The sequence below is a fragment of the Triticum urartu genome, chromosome 2A (genome assembly GCF_056163025.1).
Source record: "Triticum urartu cultivar PI428250 chromosome 2A, HENAU_Tu73, whole genome shotgun sequence".
Classification (NCBI taxonomy): domain Eukaryota; kingdom Viridiplantae; phylum Streptophyta; class Magnoliopsida; order Poales; family Poaceae; genus Triticum; species Triticum urartu.
The window spans coordinates 128,065,188-128,091,341 of record NC_141874.1 but is presented as its reverse complement, the minus strand read 5'-3'; the positions used below and the strand labels follow the sequence as shown (position 1 = coordinate 128,091,341).

Genomic DNA, 26,154 nt, shown 5'->3' with positions numbered 1-26,154 from the left:
CGTTGTTTTCGTCCGCACCTCCCCACCCTTCGTAACCTCACGCCCACCTATTTTTGGCACCTAATAAATAGTTTATGGAAACTGCCCTAATTTTTGCTGCAAATCATGTCTATAAAAATCGTCCGTAGCAATGGAAGGAGACATAAATCTGTCCTTCCGTTTCTCACCTCCTTCCATTTCTGTTTCTCTTCTACCAAAGTTTTCGCTCCTCCCATGATCTCGCATTAATCACACATTCCATACGGAATGACTGAGATTGATTCCATCAATCACGTGGCCCTTCCTGCCTTCCATGTGTGCATACCTACGTGAGAACCCAAGATAATTCTACCACCATCAGACGCACGATCGAGTTTCTTGGCTCGTGTATATCGCGCTCGCCACGCCCCGGTGAATCCCGCACATCTTGCAGCTCTGGATTGGTTGCAATTTCTGTTTGGACGTTCAAGGAACAAGCTAGGACGGTGTAATTATGCAATGACGAGGAGAGGGCGCGGGGAGGCATGATTGCGAGCTGCAGGACGCGGCAGTGGAACTCATAGCGGTGTACGCATGGAGAGCGGCCATCGTCATCAAGTCCTTCACTGTCTGTGACTCCTGGCTATCACGTTGTCTCTCCACATCGTCGATCAATCTCAGTCCCCATTGTTCGTACTACAGTCCCTCACCCGGTTCAGAGGAAGATTAATTTTTAATCATGTGTATGACCAAATCACCATTGTCTGCGACTCCTGGACATATGTTTTTGCTCTTTGTTAATTCCTTGATTGTGCTGGATGTGAATCAGAATGCTTTGCTACTCGTACATTCCCTTCTCTGAGAGATCTCTTTACGATGTAGATTTTTTTTGTATAAAGCATTTGTTGTACACTTGTTAAGAGCAATAGAACCAAAGAGATTGATGTCTTGTTTGTGCAGATTTTCCACTGACTTGAGTCCTAGCAGCAGTCATTTCTTAGTTTTTTATATTAACGAATAAGATAATTCTTGTTATGAACAGCTAATTGCATCTCTGCTTAGTGCATATAATGCTAGAGCAGCACAAAGCTTATGCATGATTAGTAGTCAGGTTTGGAAATCATCATGGCACATTGCTGCATTGCATCAGGAAGGATAACAAAAATAAATTACGAGGGTCGAACAAGTTTATGTGAAAACACCCTTTATATTAATTAAGGTGTGTGCACTTTCCTGGGTATATGTTTTTTTTCTTCTTCTTTCAAAATCGCTGAGTATATGTTTGAAGTCTGCATTGTTGTACCCGGTTGATGAATGATTACCAAAGTAGTTTGCACTGAATGCGACGAGAATGGTTGCATTTGTTTGCACTTAATTATATTCTCCTTCCGTTCCTTAATATTAGGTATATTGGTTTTTAAGAGAAATTCCAATTTGTAGGTGCATATATTTTTTACTCCCTATATGCATTGTCGATTCCAGCCCTAAAGAAAATGCCACATCCATTTTTTTGGAAGCCATGCTGCAATCGTGCATTGTGTTATTTTTTGAAGGATAATTAATGTACCCCTATAGGCGAAAGCGGTCCGGACGCCCGCAAAGCCCCCCCCCCCCCCCGGTTGGGTTTCGGTTCGCGGGAAGTCGAATGTCCGGACCGGTCCATGGGTGGATGGGGTACTGCATTGATGGTAAAATGCGTCCGGACCGCTCGGTCCTGAAAGATGTGGACGGTTTGAGAGTCACTGTTGAAGATGCCCTATTATTATTATTTATTGATGAAGGATGGTTTTCCATATAAATGTAGTTGGTTGTCGTTCCCTTGCGTGTCAAGCGTTTTCATTTGCTAAATGTCATCGGAGTTTCCATTTGTTGATGAGGGATGGTAGGTAGGGAGACAAAGACGTGACCATCAGTTAATAGTAGTGCTATAGAAACCATGCTCAGCATGTACGTGGGGCATTTTTACAGGATGGGTGCACATAATGGCTAAGAGGGAGGGGACAAATGAGATATGTTTGCATATATAGCTACGAGGTAAATATAAACTAAACATATGTACAAAATAACATAACAGATGTACACATATTTTACATTGACTTTGAATTATTGCACATAGCGAATAAAGTAGAATAACGAATGCACACACTTTGCATTGTTGCCCGTAGCAATGCACGGGCATTTAACTAGTCTAAAAGAAACGTAAGGTTCCCTCTCCCCTCTTACGTCGCCCACCCTTCGTCCATCCTTTCGTACGACCCCCACGGCTCCACCCCACCACCGATTTTCTTTCCTCCCTCCACCGGTTTTCTTTCTGTTGGTTCCCTATTTGCCGGTTTTATTCACATCTGGCTGGATGGACCTGCTATATTTTTGGCAACCAAATAATTCATGTATGGTAACCAATCTTTTGTTTTGTAATACAAACGTGATCAGTACATGTATGGTACGGTAATGAATATCCTCCTTGATTGCACAAAAAAATGAATATCCTCTTTGGTAATGCAATAAACTCAATGGAGGTCATCAATTTCCTTTCTTTTTTCCACCAATCGGTAAACAAATCAGAAGGAAGCAATCAGATGCATGTACGGAAGATAATCGCGGAGACCGCACGTGGCATGCAGGAAGAAATTGTCGAGATCTGCGGAAATGAAGGAAAGAAATCTCTAGGCTGCTCGCACTCCCCCATCAACGGCCCTGCACATGCACTATCCATTTGGATTTTCTGAAAACGTGATTCATATATCTCTTTCTTATCCCTATGGCCTATCGTTGTGGGCACGTTTCATCTGTAGACGCGGGCGACCGAACGGGCTCACCGGTGTACCGCACCTCAAGACCATGATTCTCAAGATGCTGCGGCACGGCCGCCCGCCATGTCCGTAGCACCCACTGAGGTGAGTTCCTTGCATTCGCGTACGTGCATTAGCAACCATCACATCAGCTTTCTAATTGTGCTTATGCATGGTAACAAAGCAGAGAGATCACCAATAAAAAGGCGGCAGCAGCAGCTACTGCTGCAAGAGCAAGACAGGACAGCGAGAGCATGTGACTCCAATTAGAATTCAGATAATAACAATCCTGCGGTAGTGGACAGTGCTTATCTTCTCAGATCATGCTGATGTTGTACATGAGAAATTATAAAGGGGAAGTACAGATTCAGGTGGTGAAACAGTTAAGGAGTACAAGCTCAAGACAGTCAATGATTCAAGGCATGCACTAATGTCCAGATTTCCATACATTCCAGTATGTTGGTATATGTTAATGTATAACCTGTAAATTGTGATCATATGCCATGGGCACTGCTGATGGGATTTCGTCTCCAGAGGCTCGATCGTCATCGAAGAGCAAGGTGACAAGGGTGGAAGCTGGACCACATAACATCATGTTGTACTACTATGTATTTAGAGTGATCATTGCATGCATCTTTCATTATTTTTGTAAATAAGAAATTTAATATGACGTCTCCTGTGCAGGTAACAGTTGTTTCACTTGCAAATTAGACATACAATACACTTCATCTCCCAAGCGAGGTAGACGACAATATGATTACGTATGTGTTGGTGTTCGAAAAACACAAGCAACTATTCCCTATGTAACATAATATAAGATATTTTTAGACATTATTGTAGTGTCAAAACATATCTTGTTGTAGAGGGAGTAGAACTCAATCTTGGGGTTTCATTGCCCGTTCATATTCTGTCCATATAAAAATGAGACCGAAGGATGCATTACATCTTATATTTGCTTTCTAGCTAAATGTTTATGAACAAGACATGATTTGGCAAGATGTGCATGAGGATTGTAAAGGTATATATTTGCCATGATTGTACTGAACCATTAGAATATTTATGCCCCGTTGCAACGCACGGGCAATTACCTATTGCTCAAAATAAAGGCAGCTCAATTGGCCAGGAGGCAGGAGATTACCCCTAAAAAAATGACCAGGAGGATAATTCTCAAAAAAAACAGGATGATCTAACAACAAAAACATTCATATAAAATTATTTATTTATTATAAAAATGTACTCCCTTTTTTTGCATGGTAAAAATCTACTTCCTCGGTTCCTAAATACTATAACACTTTTTAGAGATTTCAATACGGACTACATACAGAGCAAAATGAGCGAATCTACACTCTGAAATATGTCTATGTGCGTCTGTATGTAGTCCCTATAAAAATCTCTAAAAGGCTTATATTTTAAAACTGAGGGAGTACGTGATGTATGGGAAAATGATAGGGTGGTCCAAACCGGTAGGAGCAGCAAGCGAAGAGTGGAGCGACATGACGGTGTGGCGCGCTCAGCTTCTTATCTGTTGCTGCCGTTATAAACTGGCGTGTAGAATTGGGAGGGCGGTGGCGGCACGTTTCGCCTGCGTCAAACGTTGCAAGATGGACGAAGCAGATGAGTGTGTATGAGTTTGTAAAACTCATTCGAAATTTTCGTATAACTTTGTTCAGCTTCCAATATGTCTCAGGACTTTAGAAGGCCAGAACTGAGCTCAAATTATCCTGGGGCCTACATTTTCCTCTGAGTTGTACTAGAAGGCAAGGCCAAACCTCAACGGACAACCAATCCTTTATTGTAGGATAAATATGTTTGATTAGAGTTTGGACGCTCGATTCATGAACAAGAGTTCCAGAGCTCGCTATTGATGCACCTTTTTATTCACAAGTACCTCTGTGATCATACATGAGACCTGCAAGAAGCCCGGTAGTGGATTCCTCCTTTGGTGGGCAAGTCAAGTTGGGCGTGGTCGGTGTTGTTGCCAAAGCTACGAACAGAAGTGTTGTCAACGTATAGTTTTTTGACGCATCGGCAGTTGTGTTTTGAGGGCACCAACGATCCAGAAACATTTAAGCTTGCAGAAAGTGAGAGGCGGTAGTTCTCGCCAAGGATCTTTGCATTGCGAAACTTGTCATTTTCAAGCGTATAGTTTGGCACTTGCTAGATGACGAGGGATTCCTCCAGCTCTGTTTTGTATCTCTATAAACATTGTTGTTAAAATTCTACTTTAAAAAACAGGGTGATGCTATTCAGCCCATGTTGGCTGGGGTGCATGGCAAAACCAGCGTTTCTGTCAGAGATTTATGGGTTGGAAGCATTCGTGTTGCCAGCACGTTCACAATTGTATGTCCCACAGCAAACATTCACTGAAAATTAGAGTTTGTTCGTGTCCAATGCAAAGAACCAAAGCCAGGCACAGAGACGCACCGACCAATTTCGTGCTGCCTTTGAAATGCAACGATTATAAGACCGCTTGCAAGTTATGAGCAATAGCCTCATAAATAAAGTAGACATATCTAGAGTATCACATGATCCGGGCTTTTATAACATTTCAAGAGAATCTGACCATACACTTGCTGGCAAAATGGAACTTCAAATAAAGCTATTCGATGAGAGGCAGCAGAAGGCTGGGGTGATAACTCCCAGCCCCTGCAGAGCCAAGAAGACAAAAATCGATTTCCATCTAACATAACTCAGTACTGTAAAAATTAAATCTACTTAACCAGCGTCTACCAACAGAGTACTGACGGGGCAAATAACACAGCCTTCACCCGTAAACCACGGCGGAACTCCTTCACTCCACAGTGCCGAGTAGCATAAACCTTGGGTCAAGTCCTTCACTCCCAGTTCTGAGTAGCAGCTGGTGCTGCTGCGGGTGCGGGAGCGCTGCCCTGTTCCCAGCCAGTAGGGGCAGGTGCTGCAACTGCATCCCATCCATCGGCCGCAGGAGCTGAAATTCAGAAATGTAATTTGAGTACATTTTGAACATTTCAGGCTTCAAACAATAGTCAAACTGATAGGCAGAGACAGGAAAAGAAAGTAGAGAATAGCAAATGGCATCTTAAAAGGGTAGGGTTAAAAAGGGGGTATGAATTAAATGTGAACTTGAAAACTTACTATTCCCAGATCAAGCAAAGACCATATAAAGCTAAAATTTATACTAAAATAAACTAGGACAGCAGGTTGATCTAAAATGTGGGCTGAAACTGAGACTAGAGGTTGTTCCTAAAGTTCCAATTTAATTATGCAATTACAAAATAAAAGTCTCCATTCAAACCTGGAGCACCAGTCCACTCAGCCCCAGCCGGGGCTTCGACGGCAGCAGCTGGAGCTGCAGCTCCTGGCCATTCAGCACCCCAGGTATCTCCCGCTGGGGCAGTGTACTCTGCAACTGCAGCGTACTCAGGAGCACCCAAAGCCTCATCTTCCTCAAGCTCCTTAGCTTCCTCTGGGTCCCTGTAGAAGAACAGATCAACCTACAAAAGGGAAAACAGCATTCAGGAACAATTAGATGAAGAAAATATTGTATTAGTTCCAATAACCAAACAATGACAAGCAGACTGCTTCGTATGTGAAAGCTAACCATGATTTCCCACTTGTGTCCTGGGAGAATGGTACCACGCATCTGCAGAACCATCCTGGCGAGCAGCCAAAATAGGCAACCAATGCTCTGCTTCCCCTTGTTGTTAGCAGGAATGCCAATATCAACGTAACGCATAGGAGAGTCAGTGTCGCAGAAGGCAATGGTGGGGATGTTTCCAAGTGCAGACTCCTTGATAGGCTGTATACAGTTGAACAGAATGATTCATAAATGGCCCCATTTGACTAACAGAACACAATCCAGTAAAGAGAATAGAAGTGTACCTGGTGATCAGTCCTGGGGTCGGTCAGGATAAGAAGGCGTGGCTCACTGAATGAAGTCTGCATCTGGTTGGTGAATGTACCAGGAGTGTGCCTGCCAGCAATGGCGTTAGCACCAGTGTACTGGGCAAACTTGAGGACAGCCCTCTGTCCATAGGGCCTAGCAGATTGCACAATGATGTCCTGAGGGTTTTCAATCGCAACAATGACCCTTGCGGCCATCTGAAGCTTCTCCCAGGTCTTGCCAAGGTTGATGATGTAAATGCCTGAAAAGAAGCGCAAAAGGGCAGCATTGCTCACTTGCAGTTCATTAAGGTAAATTGCTGAAAGAAACTGTTTACTCTACACTAAAGCAGTTGGCACCAAGTTAACCTCATGAATTATGAATTACATGTTAAATGACACCATCTGAAAATACAGTGATTCCAGACTCTCCATTGTGATCACAACTGACAGTGGCAGGATCATATCGACACAGCAGATTCTAGTAGCCACTGAATCATCAAGTTACATAAGATTCAACAGACATTATGCGACTACAAACTGAACGAAGCAGCACCATCGATGAGAGGCTACTTAAGAAATATTTTCGCACAGCATGCTCATATGATTCAACAAGTCATTCCATCGCACGCGCCCATAATTAACAAGTAAGCACTACACCACAACCTATTGACCATATGCACATGCCTAGATCCAAGTATACTTTGGATTTAACAGCAGCTTTCTCGTGCGCCGAGATAAACCAACGGCACGGACGGATCTACGATTTCTAAGACGGCGCTCGCAAACAGCGCAAAGGGATTCGCTATGTACCGTCAGTGCGGCGCTTGTAGACGTAGCGCTCCATCTGGAAGTCGCAGTTCTTGGTGCCGAGGTGGACGTCGGCGGCGAGCATCATCTGGATGTCCTGCTCGCGCTGGGACAGCGCCCGGACGCCACCGCCTTCAGCCGCCATGGTGGGAGGTTAGGGTTTCGGACGCGAGCCCCGTGCGCGAGAGAGCGAGGAGGAAGAGGAGGCACGGGTGGTGGCGGCGGGAGAGGTCGCGACGGGTTGGGGACGGGACTACTTATACGGGCTGGCCCGTGTGTGGGATAAAAACCCTAGCTCGGGCAGTTTTCCTTTCGCTCCCTGTGCCGTCCGGGCCTTTCTGTGGGGAAAAGGACCTGTTTGCGTTTCTGAGGTTTCTGGAGGCCCAGGACTATTTGAAGATTGAAACACAAGACAAGAAACAAAAAGTAGAAATGGAACGGATTGTAGGAATTTGATGCCATGTTACATTCCTAAAATGATCTGAAATGCACGAATGGTATGGACGTGGTTGTTTGGATGCTCCACAGGATCCACGGGAATTTTATAGATTGTATTTTTTAGAGAGAAGAGGAGAAACAAATGTCATGTCTTGTAAGTTCGAGCGATGTTTAGATTCTTCCAGAATGTAAAATAAAGAGAAGATTTTTGTATGATTTTTCAAAAGTGGCACTACGACCCAGAGGATGTCATAGGAAAATTTTCCATGACTATATGAACATGTAGCTTTTAGAGCATTTGGACACTAAACACATGATTTTTTTAAAACAAAGACTTAGTGAACACCTATTCAATTTTACCATAAAATCTGCAATTCCAGGGGTGATTGTAGGAAACATTATTATCGTCAACCCATTGTTTCTTGCGAGTCACATTTATGCAGAGCGTTGATATTGGCAGAAAATGAATGCCTCGTCATCGTAGTTGAAATCGTGGTACTATTCCATAAGATAGCATAACTGTATACAAACACTGATGAAAAAAGAAACATTACGTAGTCATATGGATTGTTAAGATGTGCACTTCAAGATGTGAAAACGTAAAGTTTGAGCAAATGTTTATAATCTTCCAAAATGCGAAGGAAAGGAAGGATTCTTGTACAATTTTCAAAGGTAGTCCTACAACCCAGAGGGCGTCATAGTGAAAATTTTCATGTAATCTCATTCCTATGAAAATCCTCTTAAATTCATTTATGTGAAATGGGGACTAGTTGTTTTTGTTAATAGAGGGAACCCCCCCCCCCATTTTCTTTAATGAAACGACCAACATTTTATAACATGACTATACAAACATGTAGCTTTAGAGTGTTTGGACGCTGAACACATGTATTTTATTTAAAAAACTGAACAAAAACCTATTCAGTATAACCATAAGTATGCAATTCTATGGATAATTGTAGGAAACATGATTATCGTCAAAGCCATTTGCTTCTTGTGAGACTCACTTTTATGTAGAACATTGATATTGGCCGGAAATGAATGCCTTGTCATCACAGTTGAAGTCGTGGTACTATTTTATAAGAGAGCATGATTGCACAAAAACACCAATGAGAAAAACATTACACAGTCATATGGACCGTTAAGACCTCAACTTAAAGATGTGAAAACATAAAGTTTGTGCAAATGTTTAGAATATTCCAAAATGCGGATGAAAGGAAAGATTCTGGTATAATTTTTCAAATTTAGTCCTGCGACCCAGAGGGCATAATAGGAAAATTTTCCATGTAATTTCATTCCTATGAAAATTCTCTTAAATTCATTTATCCCAGATGGGGACTAGCCAATTTTTATATATAGCCCCCCCACCCCACACACACCCACACCCACCCATTACCATTAATGAAACCACCAACATTTTACTACATGACTATGGAAACATGTAGCTTTTAGAGTGTTTGGACGCTAAACATATTGATGACCCACAAGTATAGGGGATCTATCGTAGTCCTTTCGATAAGTAAGAGTGCCGAACCCAACGAGGAGCAGAAGGAAATGATAAGCGGTTTCCAGGAAGGTATTCTCTGCAAGTACTGAAATAAGTGGTAACAGATAGTTTTGTGATAGGATAATTTGTAACGAGCAACAAGTAACAAAAGTAAAAAAAGTGCAGCAAGGTGGCCAAATCCTTTTTGTAGCAAAGGACAAGCCTGGACAAACTCTTATATAGAGAAAAGCGCTCCCGAGGACACATGAGAATATCGTCAAGCTAGTTTTCATCACGTTCATATGATTCGCGTTCGGTACTTTGATATTTTGGTATGTGGGTGGACCGGTGCTTGGGTACTGTCCTTACTTGGACAAACATCTCACTTATGATTAACCTCTATTGCAAGCATCCGCAGCTACAACAAAAGTATTAAGGTAAACCTAACCATAGCATGAAACATATGGATCCAAATCAGCCCCTTACGAAGCAACGCATAAACTAGGGTTTAAGCTTCTGTCACTCTAGCAACCCGTCATCTACTTATTACTTCCCAATGCCTTCCTCTAGGCCCAAACAATGGTGAAGTGTTATGTAGTCGACGTTCACATAACACCACTAGAGGAGAGACAACATACATCTCATCAAAATATCGAATGAATACCAAATTCACATGACTACTAATAGCAAGACTTCTCCCATGTCCTCAGGAACAAACGTAACTACTCACAAATCATATTCATGTTCATAATCAAAGGGGTATTAATATGCATATAGGGTCTGAACATATGATCTTCCACCAAATAAACCAACTAGCATGAACTACAAGGAGTAATTAACACTACTAGCAACCTACTAGTACGAATCCCGGACTTGGAGATAAGAATTGGATACAAGAGATGAACTAAGGTTTTGAGAGGAGATGGTGCTGATGAAGATGTTGATGGAGATTGCCCTCTCCCGATGAGAGGAGCGTTGGTGATGACAATGGCGATGATTCCCCCCCCCCCCGAGGGAAATTTCCCCGGCAGAACAGCTCCGCCAGAGCCCTAGATTGGTTCCGCCAAGGTTCCGCCTCGTGGCGGCGGAGTTTCGTCCGAGAAGATGGCCTATGATTTTTTCCCATCAAAAGACTTCATATAGCAGAAGATGGCCACCGGAGGGCCACCAGGGGGCCCACGAGGTAGGGAGGCGCGCCAGGGCGTGCCCCCACCCTCGTGGGCAGGGTGTGGCCCCCCTGGTGAACTTCTTGCGCTCAATATTTATTATATATTCTGAAAACGTCTTCCGTGAAGTTTCAGGACTTTTGGAGCTGTGCAGAATATGTCTCTAATATTTGCTCCTTTTCCAGCCTAAAATCCCAGCTGCCGACATTCTCCCTCTTTATGTAAACCTTGTAAAATAAGAGAGAATAAGCATAAGTATTGTGACATAATGTGTAATAACAGCCCATGATGCAATAAATATCAATATAAAAGCATGATGCAAAATGGACGTATCAACTCCCCCAAGCTTATACCTCGCTTGTCCTCAAGCGAAAGCCGAAATCGAAAAATATGTCCACATGTTTGGAGATAGAGGTGTCGATAAAAATAAAATACGGACATGAGGGCATCATGATCATTCTTAGAACAACAACTTACATAAATCTTGTCATATGATTTCTTATACTAGAGTAATAATTCAATCACAATTTCAAGTATGAATCATAAACTTCATTGAAAACTAACAAACTATAATCTCAGTCATTGGAGCAATTGCAATTTATCATAACATAGGAAAGAGTCAATATATAAGAGCTTTTCAGCAAGTTCACATACTCAACTATCATATAGTCTTGAAGGAAATATGCCCTAGAGGCAATAATAAAGTTATTATTTATTTCCTTATATCATGATAAATGTTTATTATTCATGCTAGAATTGTATTAACCGGAAACATCATACATGTGTGAATACATAGACAAACAGAGTGTCACTAGTATGCCTCTACTTGACTAGCTCGTTAATCGAAGATGGTTATGTTCCCTAACCATGAACAAAAGAGTTGTTATTTGATTAACGGGATCACATCATTAGAAGAATGATGTGATTGCCATGACCCATTCCATTAGCTTAGCACCCGATCATTTAGTATGTTGCTATTGCTTTCTTCATGACTTATACATGTTCCTATGACTATGAGATTATGCAACTCCCGTTTGCTGGAGGAACACTTTGTGTGCTACCAAATGTCACAACGTAACTGGGTGATTATAAAGGAGCTCTACAGGTGTCTCCAAAGGTAAATGTTGGGTTGGCGTATTTCGAGATTAGGATTTGTCACTCCGATTGTCGGAGAGGTATCTCTGGGCCCTCTCGGTAATGCACATCACATAAGCCTTGCAAGCATTGCAACTAATGAGTTAGTTGCGAGATGATGTATTATGAAACGAGTAAAGAGACTTGCCGGTAACGAGATTGAACTAGGTATTGAGATACCGACGATCGAATCTCGGGCAAGTAACATACCGATGACAAAGGGAACAACGTATGTTGTTATGCGGTCTGACCGATAAAGATCTTCGTAGAATATGTGGGAGCCAATATGAGCATCCAGGTTCCGCTATTAGTTATTGACCGGAGACATGTCTCGGTCATGTCTACATTGTTCTCGAACCCGTAGGGTCCGCACGCTTAAGGTTTTGATGATAGTTATATTATGAGTTTATGAGTTTTGATGTACCGAAGTTAGTTCAGAGTCCCGGATGTGATCACGGACATGGCGAGGAGTCTCTAAATGGTCGAGACATAAAGATTGATATATTGGACGGCTATATTCGGACACCGGAAGTGTTCCGGGTGATTTCGGAGAAAACCGGAGTGCCGGAGGGTTACCGGACCCCCCCGGGAGAAGTAATGGGCCTTATGGGCCTTAGTGGAGAGAGAGAGGGGCGGCCAGGGTGGGCCGCGCCCCCCTCCCCCTCTGGTCCAAATTGGACTAGGAGAGGGGGGGCGGCGCCCCCCTTTCCTTCTCCCTCTCCCCCTTCCTTTCCCCCTCCTAGTAGGAGTAGGAAAGAGGGGAGTCCTACTCCTACTAGGAGGAGGACTCCTCCTCCTTGGCGCGCCCTAGGGCCGGCCGGCTTCCTCCCCTTGCTCCTTTATATACGGGGGCAGGGGGCACCTCTAGACACACAAGTTGATCCTCGTGATCGTTTTCTTAGCCGTGTGCGGTGCCCCCTTCCACCATACTCCTCGATAATATTGTAGCAGTGCTTAGGCGAAGCCCTGCGACGGTAGAACATTAAGATCGTCACCACGCCGTCGTGCTGACGGAACTCTTCCCCGACACTTTGCTGGATCGGAGTCCGGGGATCGTCATCAAGCTGAACGTGTGCTAAAACTCGGAGGTGACGTAGTTTCGGTGCTTGATCGGTCGGGCCGTGAAGACGTACAACTACATCAACCGCGTTGTCAGAACACTTCCGCTGTCGGTCTACGAGGGTACGTAGACTACACTCTCCCCTCTCGTTGCTATGCATCACCATGATCTTGCGTGTGCATAGGAATTTTTTTGAAATTACTACGTTCCCCAACAGTGGCATCCGAGCCTAGGTTTTATGTGTTGATGTTATATGCATGAGTAGAACACAAGTGAGTTGTGTGCGATATAAGTCATACTGCTTACCAGCATGTCATACTTTGGTTCGGCGGTATTGTTGGATGAAGCGACCCGGACCGACATTACGCGTACGCTTACGCGAGACTGGTTCTACCGACGTGCTTTGCACACAGGTGGCTGGCGTGTTGGGGAACGTAGTAATTTCAAAAAAATTCCTACGCACACGCAAGATCATGGTGATGCATAGCAACGAGAGGGGAGAGTGTGATCTACGTACCCTTGTAGATCGACAACGGAAGCGTTTGGTTGATGTAGTCGTACGTCTCCACGGCCCGACCGATCAAGCACCGAAACTACGGCACCTCCGAGTTCTAGCACACGTTCAGCTCGATGACGATCCCCGGACTCCGATCCAGCAAAGTGTCGGGGAAGAGTTCCGTCAGCACAACGGCGTGGTGACGATCTTGATGTACTACCGTCGCAGGGCTTCGCCTAAGCACCGCTACAATATTATCGAGGACTATGGTGGAAGGGGGCACCGCACACGGCTAAGAATATGATCACGTGGATCAACTTGTGTCTAGGGGTGCCCCCTGCCCCCGTATATAAAGGAGCAAGGGGAGGAGGCCGGCCGGCCCCTATAGGCGCGCTAGGAGGAGTCCTCCTCCTAGTAGGAGTAGGACTCCTACTAGGAGGGGGAAGGAAGTGGGGAGGGAGAGGGAAAGGGGGGCGCCGCCCCCCCTCTCCTAGTCCAATTCGGACCAGGGGGAGGAGGCGCGCGGCCCACCCTGGCTGCTCCTCTCTCTCTCCACTAAGGCCCATAAGGCCCATTACTTCTCCCGGTAGGGTTTCGGTAACCCTCCGGCTCTCCGATTTTCTCCGAAATCACCCGGAACACTTCCGGTGTCTGAATATAGCCGTCCAATATATCAATCTTTATGTCTCGACCATTTCGAGACTCCTCGTCATGTCCGTGATCACATCCGAGACTCCGAACTAACTTCGGTACATCAAAACTCATAAACTCATAATATAACTGTCATCGAAACCTTAAGCGTGCGGACCCTACGGGTTCGAGAACAATGTAGACATGACCGAGACACGTCTCCGGTCAATAACCAATAGCGGAACCTGGATGATCATATTGGATCCTACATATTCTATGAAGATCTTTATCGGTCAGACCGCATAACAACATACGTTGTTCCCTTTGTCATCGGTATGTTACTTGCCCGAGATTCGATCGTCGGTATCTCAATACCTAGTTCAATCTCGTTACCGGCAAGTCTCTTTACTCATTCCGTAATACATCATCTCGCAACTAACTCATTAGTTGCAATGCTTGCAAGGCTTATGTGATGTGCATTACCGAGAGGGCCCAGAGATACCTCTCCGACAATCGGAGTGACAAATCCTAATCTCGAAATATGCCAACCCAACATGTACCTTTGGAGACACCTGTAGAGCACCTTTATAATCACCCAGTTACGTTGTGACGTTTGGTAGCACACAAAGTGTTCCTCCGGCAAACGGGAGTTGCATAATCTCATAGTCATAGGAACATGTATAAGTCATGAAGAAAGCAATAGCAACATACTAAACGATCGGGTGCTAAGCTAATGGAATGGGTCATGTCAATCAGATCATTCACCTAATGATGTGATCCCGTTAATCAAATAACAACTATTTGTCCATGGTTAGGAAACATAACCATCTTTGATTAACGAGCTAGTCAAGTAGAGGCATACTAGTGACACTCTGTTTGTCTATGTATTCACACATGTATTATGTTTCCGGTTAATACAATTCTAGCATGAATAATAAACATTTATCATGATATAAGGAAATAAATAATAACTTTATTATTGCCTCTAGGGCATATTTCCTTCAGTCTCCCACTTGCACTAGAGTCAATAATCTAGTTCACATCACCATGTGATTTAACACTAATAGTTCACATCTTCATGTGACCAACACCCAAAGGGTTTACTAGATTCAGTAATCTAGTTCACATCGCTATGCGATTAACACCCAAAGAGTACTAAGGTGTGATCATGTTTTGCTTGTGAGAGAAGTTTAGTCAACGGTCTGCCACATTCAGATCCATATGTATTTTGCAAATTTCTATGTCAACAATGCTCTGCACAGAGCTACTCTAGCTAATTGCTCCCACTTTCAATATGTATCCAGATTGAGACTTAGCGTCATCTGGATTAGTGTCAAAACTTGCATCGACGTAACCCTTTACGACGAACCTTTTTGTCACCTCCATAATCGAGAAACATATCCTTATTCCACTAAGGATAATTTTGACCGCTATCCAGTGATCTACTCCTAGATCACTATTGTACTACCTTGCCAAAATCAGTGTAGGGTATACAATAGATCTGGTACATAGCATGGCATACTTTATAGAACCTATGGCTGAGGCATAGGGAATGACTTTCATTCTCTTTCTATCTTCTGTCGTGGTCGGGTTTTGAGTCTTACTCAATTTCACACCTTGTAACACAGACAAGAACTCTTTCTTTGACTGTTCTATTTTGAACTACTTCAAAATCTTGTCAAGGTATGTACTCATTGAAAAAAACTTATCAAGCGTCTTGATCTATCTCTATAGATCTTGATGTTCAATATGTCAGCAGCTTCACCGAGGTCTTTCTTTGGAAAATTCCTTTCAAACACTCCTTTATGCTTTGCAGAATAATTCTACATTATTTCCGATCAACAATATGTCATTCACATATACTTATCAGAAATGTTGTAGTGCTCCCACTCACATTCTTGTAAATACAGGCTTCATCGCAAGTCTGTATAAAACTATATGCTTTGATCAACTTATCAAAGCGTATATTCCAACTCCGAGATGCTTGCACCAGTCCATAGATGGATCGCTGGAGCTTGCATATTTTGTTAGCACCTTTAGGATTGACAAAACCTTCTGGTTGTATCATATACAACTCTTCTTTAATAAATCTATTAAGGAATGCAGTTTTGTTTATCCATTTGCCAGATTTCATAAAATGCGGCAATTGCTAACATGATTCGGACAGACTTAAGCATAGATACGAGTGAGAAACTCTCATCGTAGTCAACACCTTGAACTTGTCGAAAACGTTTTGCGACAATTCTAGCGTTGTAGATAGTAACACTACTATCAGCGTCCGTCTTCCTCTTGAAGATCCATTTATTCTCAATTGCTTGCCGATCATCGGGCAAGTCAACCAAAGTCCATACTTTGTTCTCATACATGGATCCCATCTCAGATTTCATGGCCTCAAGCCATTTTGCGGAATCTGGGCTCACCATCGCTTCTTCATAGTTCGTAGGTTCGTCATGGTCAAGTAGCATGACCTCCAGAACAGGATTACCGTACCACTCTGGTGCGGATCTCACTCTGGTTTACCTACGAGATTCGGTAGTAACTTGATCTGAAGTTACATGATCATCATCATTAGCTTCCTCACTAATTGGTGTAGTAGTCACAGGAACAGATTTCTGTGATGAACTACTTTCCAATAAGGGAGAAGGTACAATTACCTTATCAAGTTCTACTTTCCTCCCACTCACTTCTTTCGAGAGAACCTCCTTCTCTAGAAAGGATCCATTCTTAGCAACGAATGTCTTGCCTTTGGATCTGTGATAGAAGGTGTACGCAACAGTAACTTTTTGGGTATCCTATGAAGACACACTTTTCCGATTTGGGTTTGAGCTTATCAGGATGAAACTTTTTCACATAAGCATTGCAACCCCAAACTTTAAGAAACGACAACTTTGGTTTCTTGCCAAACCACAGTTCATACGGTGTCGTCTCAACAGATTTAGATGGTGCCCTTTTAACGTGAATGCAGCTGTCTCTAATGCATAACCCCAAAACGATAGTGGTAGATCGGTAAGAGACATCATAGATTGCACTATATCTAATAAAGTACGGTTATGACGTTCGGACACACCATTATGCTGTGGTGTTCCATGTGGCATGAGTTTGTGAAACTATTCCACATTGTTTTAATTGAAGACCAAACTCGTAACTCAAATATTTGTCTCCGTGATCAGATCGTAGAAACTTTATTTTCTTGTCACGATGATTTTCCACTTCACTCTGAAATTCTTTGAACTTTTCAAATGTTTCAGACTTATGTTTCATCAAGTAGATATACCCATATCTGCTCAAATCATCTGTGAAGTTCAGAAAATAACGATACTTGCCGTGAGCCTTAACACTCATCGGACCGCATACATCAGTATGTATTATTTCCAATAAGTCCGTTGCTCGCTCCGGAGAACGGAGTCTTAGTCATCTTGCCCATGAGGCATGGTTCGCAAGCATCAAGTGATTCATAATCAAGTGATTCCAAAATCCCATCAGCATGGAGTTTCTTCATGCGCTTTACACCAATATAACCTAAACGGCAGTGCTACAAATAAGTTGCACTATCATTATTAACTTTGCATCTTTTGGTTTCAATATTATGATTATGTGTATCACTACGATCGAGATCCAACGAACTATTTTCATTGGGTGTGTAACCATATAAGGTTTTATTCATGTAAAGAGAACAACAATTTATTCTCTTACTTAAATGAATAACCGTATTACAATAAACATGATCAAATCATATTCATGCTTAACGCAAACACCAAATAACACTTATTCAGGTTCAACACTAATCCCGAAAGTATAGGGAGTGTGCGATGATGATCATATCAATCTTGGAACCACTTCCAACACACATCGTCACTTCACCCTTAACTAGTCTCTGTTTATTCTGCAACTCCCGTTTCGAGTTACTAATCTTAGCAACTGAACTAGTATCAAATACTGAGGGGTTGCTATAAACACTAGTAAAGTACACATCAATAACATGTATATCAAATATACTTATGTTCACTTTGCCATCCTTCTTATCTGCCAATCACTTGGGGTAGTTCCGCTTCCAGTGACCAGTCCCTTTGCAGTAGAAACACTTAGTCTCAGGCTTAGGACCAGACTTGGGCTTCTTCACTTGAGCAGCAACTTGCTTGCTGTTCTTCTTGAAGTTCCCCTTCTTCCCTCTGCCCTTTTCTTGAAATTAGTGGTCTTGTCTACCATCAACACTTGATGTTTTTCTCGATTTCTACCTTCGTCAATTTCCGCATTACGAAGAGCTTGGCAATCGTTTCCGTTATCCCTTGCATATCATAGTTCATCACGAAGTTCTACTAACTTGGTGATGGTGACTAGAAAATTCTGTCAATTACTATCTTATCTGGAAGATTAACTCCCACTTGATTCAAGCGATTGTAGTACTCAGACAATCTGGGCACATGCTCACTAGTTGAGCGATTCTCCTCCATCTTTTAGCTATAGAACTTGTTGGAGACTTCATATCTCTCAACTCGGGTATTTGCTTGAAATATTAACTTCAACTCCTGGAACATCTCATATGCTCCATGATGTTCAAAACGTCTTTGAAGTCCCGATTCTAAGCCATTAAGCATGGCGCACTAAACTATCAAGTAGTCATCATATTGAGCTAGCCAAACGTTCATAACGTCTGCATCTGCTCCTGCAATAGGTCCGTCACCTAGCGGTGCATCAAGGACATAATTCTTCTGTGCAGCAATGAGGATAAACCTCAGATCACGGATCCAATCCGCATCATTGCTACTAACATCTTTCAACACAATTTTCTCTAGGAACATATCAAAATAAACACAGGGAAGCAACAACGCGAGCTATTGATCTACAACATAATTTGCAAAATACTACCAGGACTAAGTTCATGATAAATTTAAGTTCAATTAATCATATTACTTAAGAACTCCCACTTAGATAGACATCCCTCTAATCCTCTAAGTGATTACGTGATCCATATCAACTAAACCATAACTGATCATCACGTGAGATGGAGTAGTTTTCAATGGTGAACATCACTATGTTGATCATATCTACTATATGATTCACGCTCGACCTTTCGGTCTCCGTGTTCCGAGGCCATATCTGCATATGCTAGGCTCATCAAGTTTAACCTGAGTATTCCGCGTGTGCAAAACTGGCTTGCACCCGTTGTAGATGGACGTAGAGCTTATCACACCCGTTCATCACGTGGTGTCTGGGCACGACGAACTTTGGCAACGGTGCATACTCAGGGAGAACACTTCTTGATAATTAGTGAGAGATCATCTTAAAATGCTACCGTCAAACTAAGCAAGATAAGATGCATAAAAGATAAACATCACATGCAATCAATATAAGTGATATGATATGGCCATCATCAGCTTGTGCTTGTGATCTCCATCTTTGAAGCACCGTCGTGATCACCATCGTCACCGGCGCGACACCTTGATCTCCATCGTAGCATCGTTGTCGTCTTGCCAATCTTATGCTTCCACGACTATCGCTACCGCTTAGTGATAAAGTAAAGCATTACAGCGCGATTGCATTGCATACAATAAAGCGACAACCATATGGCTCCTACCAGTTGCCGATAACTAGGTTACAAAACATGATCATCTCATACAATAAAATTCAGCATCATGTCTTGACCATATCACATCACAACATGCCCTGCAAAAACAAGTTAGACGTCCTCTACTTTGTTGTTGCAAGTTTTACGTGGCTGCTATGGGCTTAAGCAAGAACCAATCTTACCTACGCATCAAAACCACAACGATAGTTTGTCAAGTTGGTGCTGTTTTAACCTTCGCAAGGACCGGGCGTAGCCACACTCGGTTCAACTAAAGTTGGAGAAACTGTCACCCGCAAGCCACCTATGTGCAAAGCACGTCGGGAGAACCGGTCTCGCGTAAGCGTACGCGTGTCGGTCCGGGCTGCTTCGTCCAACAATACCGCCGAACCAAAGTATGACATGCTGGTAAGCAGTATGACTTATATCGCCCACAACTCACTTGTGTTCTACTCGTGCATATAACATCAACATATAAAACCTAGGCTCGGATGCCACTGTTGGGGAACGTAGTAATTTCAAAAAAATTCCTACACACACGCAAGATCATGGTGATGCATAGCAACAAGAGGGGAGAGTGTGATCTACGTACCCTTGTAGATCGAGAACGGAAGCGTTTGGTTGATGTAGTCGTATGTCTCCACGGCCCGACCGATCAAGCACCAAAACTACGACACCTCCGAGTTCTAGCACACGTTCAGCTCGATGACGATCCCCGGACTCCGATCCAGCAAAGTGTCGGGGAAGAGTTCCGTCAGCACAACGGCGTGGTGACGATCTTGATGTACTACCGTCGCAGGGCTTCGCCTAAGCACCGCTACAATATTATCGAGGACTATGGTGGAAGGGGGCACCGCACACGGCTAAGAATATGATCACGTGGATCAACTTGTGTCTAGGGGTGCCCCCCTGCCCCCGTATATAAAGGAGCAAGGGGAGGAGGCCGGCCGGCCCCTATAGGCGCGCCAGGAGGAGTCCTCCTCCTAGTAGGAGTAGGACTCCTACTAGGAGGGGGAAGGAAGTGGGGAGGGAGAGGGAAAGGGGGGCGCCGCCCTCCCTCTCCTAGTCCAATTCGGACCAGGGGGGAGGAGGCGCGCGGCCCACCCTGGCTGCTCCTCTCTCTCTCCACTAAGGCCCATAAGGCCCATTACTTCTCCCGGTAGGGTTCCGGTAACCCTCCGGCTCTCCGGTTTTCTCCGAAATCACCCGGAACACTTCCGGTGTCCAAATATAGCCGGCCAATATATCAATCTTTATGTCTCGACCATTTCGAGACTCCTCGTCATGCCTGTGATCACATCTGGGACTCCGAACTAACTTCGGTACATCAAAACTCATAAACTCATAATATAACTGTCATCGAAACCTTAAGCATGCGGACCCTACGGGTTCGAGAACAATGTAGACATGACCGAGACACGTCTCCGGTCAATAACCAATAGCGGAACCTGGATGCTCATATTGGCTCCTACATATTCTACGAAGATCTTTAGCGGTCAGACCGCATAACAACATACGTTGTTCCCTTTGTCATCGGTATGTTACTTGCCCGAGATTCGATCGTCGGTATCTCAATACCTAGTTCAATCTCGTTACCGGCAAGTCTCTTTACTCGTTTCGTAATACATCATCTCGCAACTAACTCATTAGTTGCAATGCTTGCAAGGCTTATGTGATGTGCATTACCGAGAGAGCCCAGAGATACCTCTCCGACAATCGGAGTGACAAATCCTAATCTCGAAATATGCCAACCCAACATGTACCTTTGGAGACACCTGTAGAGCACCTTTATAATCACCCAGTTACGTTGTGACGTTTGGTAGCACACAAAGTGTTCCTCCGGCAAACGGGAGTTGCATAATCTCATAGTCATAGGAACATGTATAAGTCATGAAGAAAGCAATAGCAACATACTAAACGATCGGGTGCTAAGCTAATGGAATGGGTCATGTCAATCAGATCATTCACCTAATGATGTGATCACGTTAATCAAATAAAAACTCTTTGTCCGTGGTTAGGAAACATAACCATCTTTGATTAACGAGCTAGTCCAGTAGAGGCATACTAGTGACACTCTGTTTGTCTATGTATTCACACATGTATTATGTTTCCGGTTAATACAATTCTAGCATGAATAATAAACATTTATCATGATATAAGGAAATAAATAATAACTTTATTATTGCCTCTAGGGCATATTTCCTTCATGGCGGGTGTCAGTTTCTCCAACTTTAGTTGAACCGAGTGTGGCTACGCCCGATCCTTGAGAAGGTTAAAACAACACTAACTTGACAAACTATCGTTGTGGTTTTGATGAGTAGGTAAGAACGGTTCTTGCTCAGCCCGTAGCAACCACGTAAAACTTGCAACAACAAAGTAGAGGACGTCTAACTTGTTTTTGCAGGGCATGTTGTGATGTGATATGGTCAAGACGTGATGAGATATAAGTTGTTGTATGAGATGATCATGTTTTGTTGAAGTTATAGGCAACTGGAAAAATCCTTATGGTTGTCTCTCTATTGCATAAGATGCAAGCGCCCAATAATTGCTTACTTTATCGCTATGCGATAGCAATAGTTGCAAGAGCAATTGTTGGCGAGACGACCACGTGACGACACATTGATATAGATCAAGATGATGGAGATCATGGTGTCATGCCGGTGACGATAGAGATCATGACAGTACTTTGGAGATGGAAATCAAAGGCGCAAGATGATGATGGCCATATCATGTCACATATTTTGATTGCATATGATGTTTATCTTTTATACATCTTATTTTGCTTAGTTTGACGGTAGAATTTTAAGATGATCTCTCACTAATTATCAAGAAGTGTTCTCCCTGAGTATGCACCGTTGTGAAAGTTCTTCGTGCTGAGACACCACATGATGATCGGGTGTGATAGGCTCTACGTTCAAATACAACGGGTGCAAAACAGTTGCACACGCGGAATACTCAGGTTAAACTTGACGAGCCTAGCATATACAGATATGGCCTCGGAACACGAAGACCGAAAGGTCGAACGTGAATCATATAGTAGATATGATCAACATAGTGATGTTCACAATTGAAAACTACTCCATCTCACGTGATGATCGGACATGGTTTAGTTGATTTGGATCACGTGATCACTTAGATGACTAGAGAGATGTCTGTCTAAGTGGGAGTTCTTAAGTAATATGATTAATTGAACTTAAATTTATCATGAACTTAGTCCTGGTAGTATTTTGAAAATCATGTTGTAGATCAATAGCTCGCGTTGTTGCTTCCGTGTGTTTATTTTGATATGTTCCTAGAGAAAATTGTGTTGAAAGATGTTAGTAGCAATGATGCGGATTGGATCTGTGATCTGAGGTTTATCCTCATTGCTGCACAGAAGAATTATGTCCTTGATGCACCGCTAGGTGACAGACCTATTGCAGGAGCAGATGCAGAAGTTATGAACGTTTGGCTAGCTAAATATGATGACTACTTGATAGTTTAGTGCACCATGCTTAACGGCTTAGAATCGGGACTTCAAAGACGTTTTGAACGTCATGGACCATATGAGATGTTCCAGGAGTTGAAGTTAATATTTCAAGCAAATACCCGAGTTGAGAGATATGAAGTCTCCAACAAGTTCTATAGCTAAAAGATGGAGGAGAATCGCTCAAGCAGTGAGCATGTACTCAGATTGTCTGGGTATTACAATCGCTTGAATCAAGTGGGAGTTAATCTTCCAGATAAGATAGTGATTGATAGAATTCTCTAGTCACCATCACCAAGTTAGTAGAACTTCGTGATGAACTATGATATGCAAGGGATAACGGAAACGATTCCCAAGCTCTTCGTAATGCTGAAATCAACGAAGGTAGAAATCAAGAAAAATATCAAATGTTGATGGTAGACAAGACCACTAGTTTCAAGAAAAGGGCAAAGGGAAGAAGGGGAACTTCAAGAAGAACGGCAAGCACGTTGCTGCTCAAGTGAAGAAGCCCAAGTCTGGTCCTAAGCCTGAGACTAAGTGCTTCTACTTCAAAGGGACTGGTCACTGGAAGCGGAACTGCCCCAAGTATTTGGCGGATAAGAAGGATGGCAAAGTGAACAAAGGTATATTTGATATACAGATTATTGATGTGTATTTTACTAGTGTTCGTAGCAACCCCTCGGTATTTGATACTGGTTCAGTTGCTAAGAATAGTAACTCGAAACGGGAGTTGCAGAATGAACAGAGACTAGTTAAGGGTGAAGTGACGATGTGTGTTGGAAGTGGTTCCAAGATTGATATGATCATCATTGCACACTCCCTATACTTTCGGGATTAGTGTTGAACCTAAATAAGTGTTATTTGGTGTTTGCGTTGAGCATGAATATGATTTGATCATGTTTATTGCAATACGGTTATTTATTTAACTAAGAGAATAAATTGTTGTTTTGTTTAGATGAATAAAACCTTATATGGTTACACACCCAATGAAAATGGTTCATTGGATCTCGATCGTAGTGATACACATATTCATAATATTGAAACCAAAAGATGCAAAGTTAATAATGATAGTGCAACTTATTTGTGGCACTACCGTTTAGGTCATATTGGTGTAAAGCGCATGAAGAAACTCCATGCTGATGGGATTTTGGAATCACTTGATTATGAATCACTTGGTGCTTGCGAACCATGCCTTATGGGCAAGATGACTAAAGACTCCGTTCTCCGGAACAATGGAGCGAGCAACAGATTTGTTGGAAATCATACATACTGATGTATGTGGTCTGATGAATATTAAAGCTCGTGACAAGTATCATTATTTTCTGACCTTCACAGATGATTTAAGCAGATATGAGTATATCTACTTGATGAAACATAAGTCTGAAAAGTTCAAAGTATTTCAGAGTGAAGTGGAAAATCATCGTGACAAGAAAATAAAGTTTCTACGATCTGATCGCGGAGAAAAATATTTGAGTTACGAGTTTGGTCTTCAATTAAAACAATGTGGAATAGTTTCACAAACTCATGCCACGTGGAACACCACAGCATAATGGTGTGTCCGAACGTCATAACCGTACTTTATTAGATATAGTGCAATCTATGATGTCTCTTACCGATTTACCAATATCTTTTTGGGATCATGCATTAGAGACAGCTGCATTCACGTTAAAAAGGGGCACCATCTAAGTCCGTTGAGATGATACAATCTGAACTGTGGTTTGGCAAGAAACCGAAGTTGTCGTTTCTTAAAGTTTGGGATTGTGATGCTTATATGAAAAAGTTTCATCCTGATAAGCTCAAACCCAAATCGGAGAAATATGTCTTCATAGGATACCCAAAGGAGACAATTGGTACACCTTCTATCACAGATCCGAAGGCAAGACATTCGTTACCAAGAATGGATCCTTTCTAGAGAAGGAGTTTCTCTTGAAAGAAGTGAGTGGGAGGAAAGTAGAACTTGATGAGGTAATTGTACCTGCTCCCTTATTGGAAAGTAGTTCATCACAGAAATCTGTTCCTGTGACTACTGCACCAATTAGTGAGGAAGCTAATGATGATGATCATGTAACTTTAGATCAAGTTACTACCGAACCTCGTAGGTAAACCAGAGTGAGATCCGCACCAGAGTGGTACGGTAATCTTGTTCTGGAGGTCATTCTACTTGACCATGACGAACCTACGAACTATGAGGAAGCGATGATGAGCCCAGATTCCGCGAAATGGCTTGAGGCCATGAAATCTGAGATGAGATCCATGTATGAGAACAAAGTATGGACTTTGATTGACTTGCCCAAAGATCGGTGAGCCATTGAGATTAAATGGATCTACAAGAGGAAGACGGACGCTGATAGTAATGTTACTATCTACAAAGCTAGAATTGTCGCAAAAGGTTTTCGACAAGTTCAAGGTGTTGACTACGATGAGAGTTTCTCACTCGTATCTATGCTTAAGTCTGTTCGAATCATGTTAGCAATTGCCACATTTTATGAAATCTGGCAAATGGATAAACAAAACTGCATTCCTTAATGGATTTATTAAAGAAGAGTTGTATATGATGCAACCAGAAGGTTTTTTCAATCCTAATGGTGCTAACAAAATATGCAAGCTCCAGTGATCCATCTATGGACTGGTGCAAGCATCTCAGAGTTGGAATATACGCTTTGATGAGTTGATCAAAGCATATAGTTTTATACAGACTTGCGGTGAAGCCTGTATTTACAAGAAAGTGAGTGGGAGCACTACAACATTTCTGATAAATATATGTGAATGACATATTGTTGATCGGAAATAATGTAGAATTATTCTGCAAAGCATAAAGGAGTGTTTGAAAGGAGTTTTTTTAAAAGAAAGACCTCGGTGAAGCTGCTTACATATTAAGCATCAAGATCTATAGAGATAGATCAAGATGCTTGATAAGTTTTTTCAATGAGTACATACCTTGACAAGATTTTGAAGTAGTTCAAAATGGAACAGTCAAAGAAAGAAGTTCTTGGCTGTGTTACAAGGTGTGAAATTGAGTAAGACTCAAAGCCCGACCACGGCAGAAGATAGAAAGAGAATGAAAGTCATTCCCTATGCCTCAGCCATAGGTTCTATAAAGTATGCCATGCTGTGTACCAGATCTATTGTATACCCTACACTGTGTTAAGCAAGGGAGTACAATAGTGATCTAAGAGTAGATCACTGGACAGTGGTCAAAATTATCCTTAGTGGAATAAGGAAATATTTCTCGATTATGGAGGTGACAAAAGGTACGTCGTAAAAAGTTACGTCGATGCAAGTTTTGACACAGATCTG

General features: G+C 42.6%; 1 protein-coding gene across 1 annotated transcript; it reads right to left on the bottom strand.

The window, feature by feature from the left end:
- Positions 1–5,264: 5,264 nt before the first annotated feature.
- Positions 5,265–7,704, bottom strand: LOC125536296 (small ribosomal subunit protein uS2y). The gene is made up of 5 exons (XM_048699487.2): positions 7,425–7,704; positions 6,612–6,874; positions 6,331–6,528; positions 6,025–6,223; positions 5,265–5,697 (listed from the first exon to the last, which is right to left on the bottom strand). The coding sequence occupies exons 1-5, from the start codon at positions 7,564–7,566 to the stop codon at positions 5,585–5,587; spliced, it is 915 nt and encodes a 304-aa protein (XP_048555444.2). The 5' UTR covers positions 7,567–7,704; the 3' UTR covers positions 5,265–5,584.
- Between the last annotated feature and the right edge of the window lie 18,450 nt (positions 7,705–26,154).

What these genes read in the sequence shown, in the direction of transcription:
- LOC125536296 (XM_048699487.2), bottom strand. Translation starts at nt 7,566, where the DNA reads ATGGCGGCTGAAGGCGGTGGCGTCCGGGCGCTGTCCCAGCGCGAGCAG. An exon ending in ACCCCAGGACTGATCACCAG is followed by an intron (nt 6,529 to 6,611) that starts GTACACTTCTAT and finishes AACTGTATACAG; the next exon opens with CCTATCAAGGAGTCTGCACT. An exon ending in GACACAAGTGGGAAATCATG is followed by an intron (nt 6,224 to 6,330) that starts GTTAGCTTTCAC and finishes TCCCTTTTGTAG; the next exon opens with GTTGATCTGTTCTTCTACAG.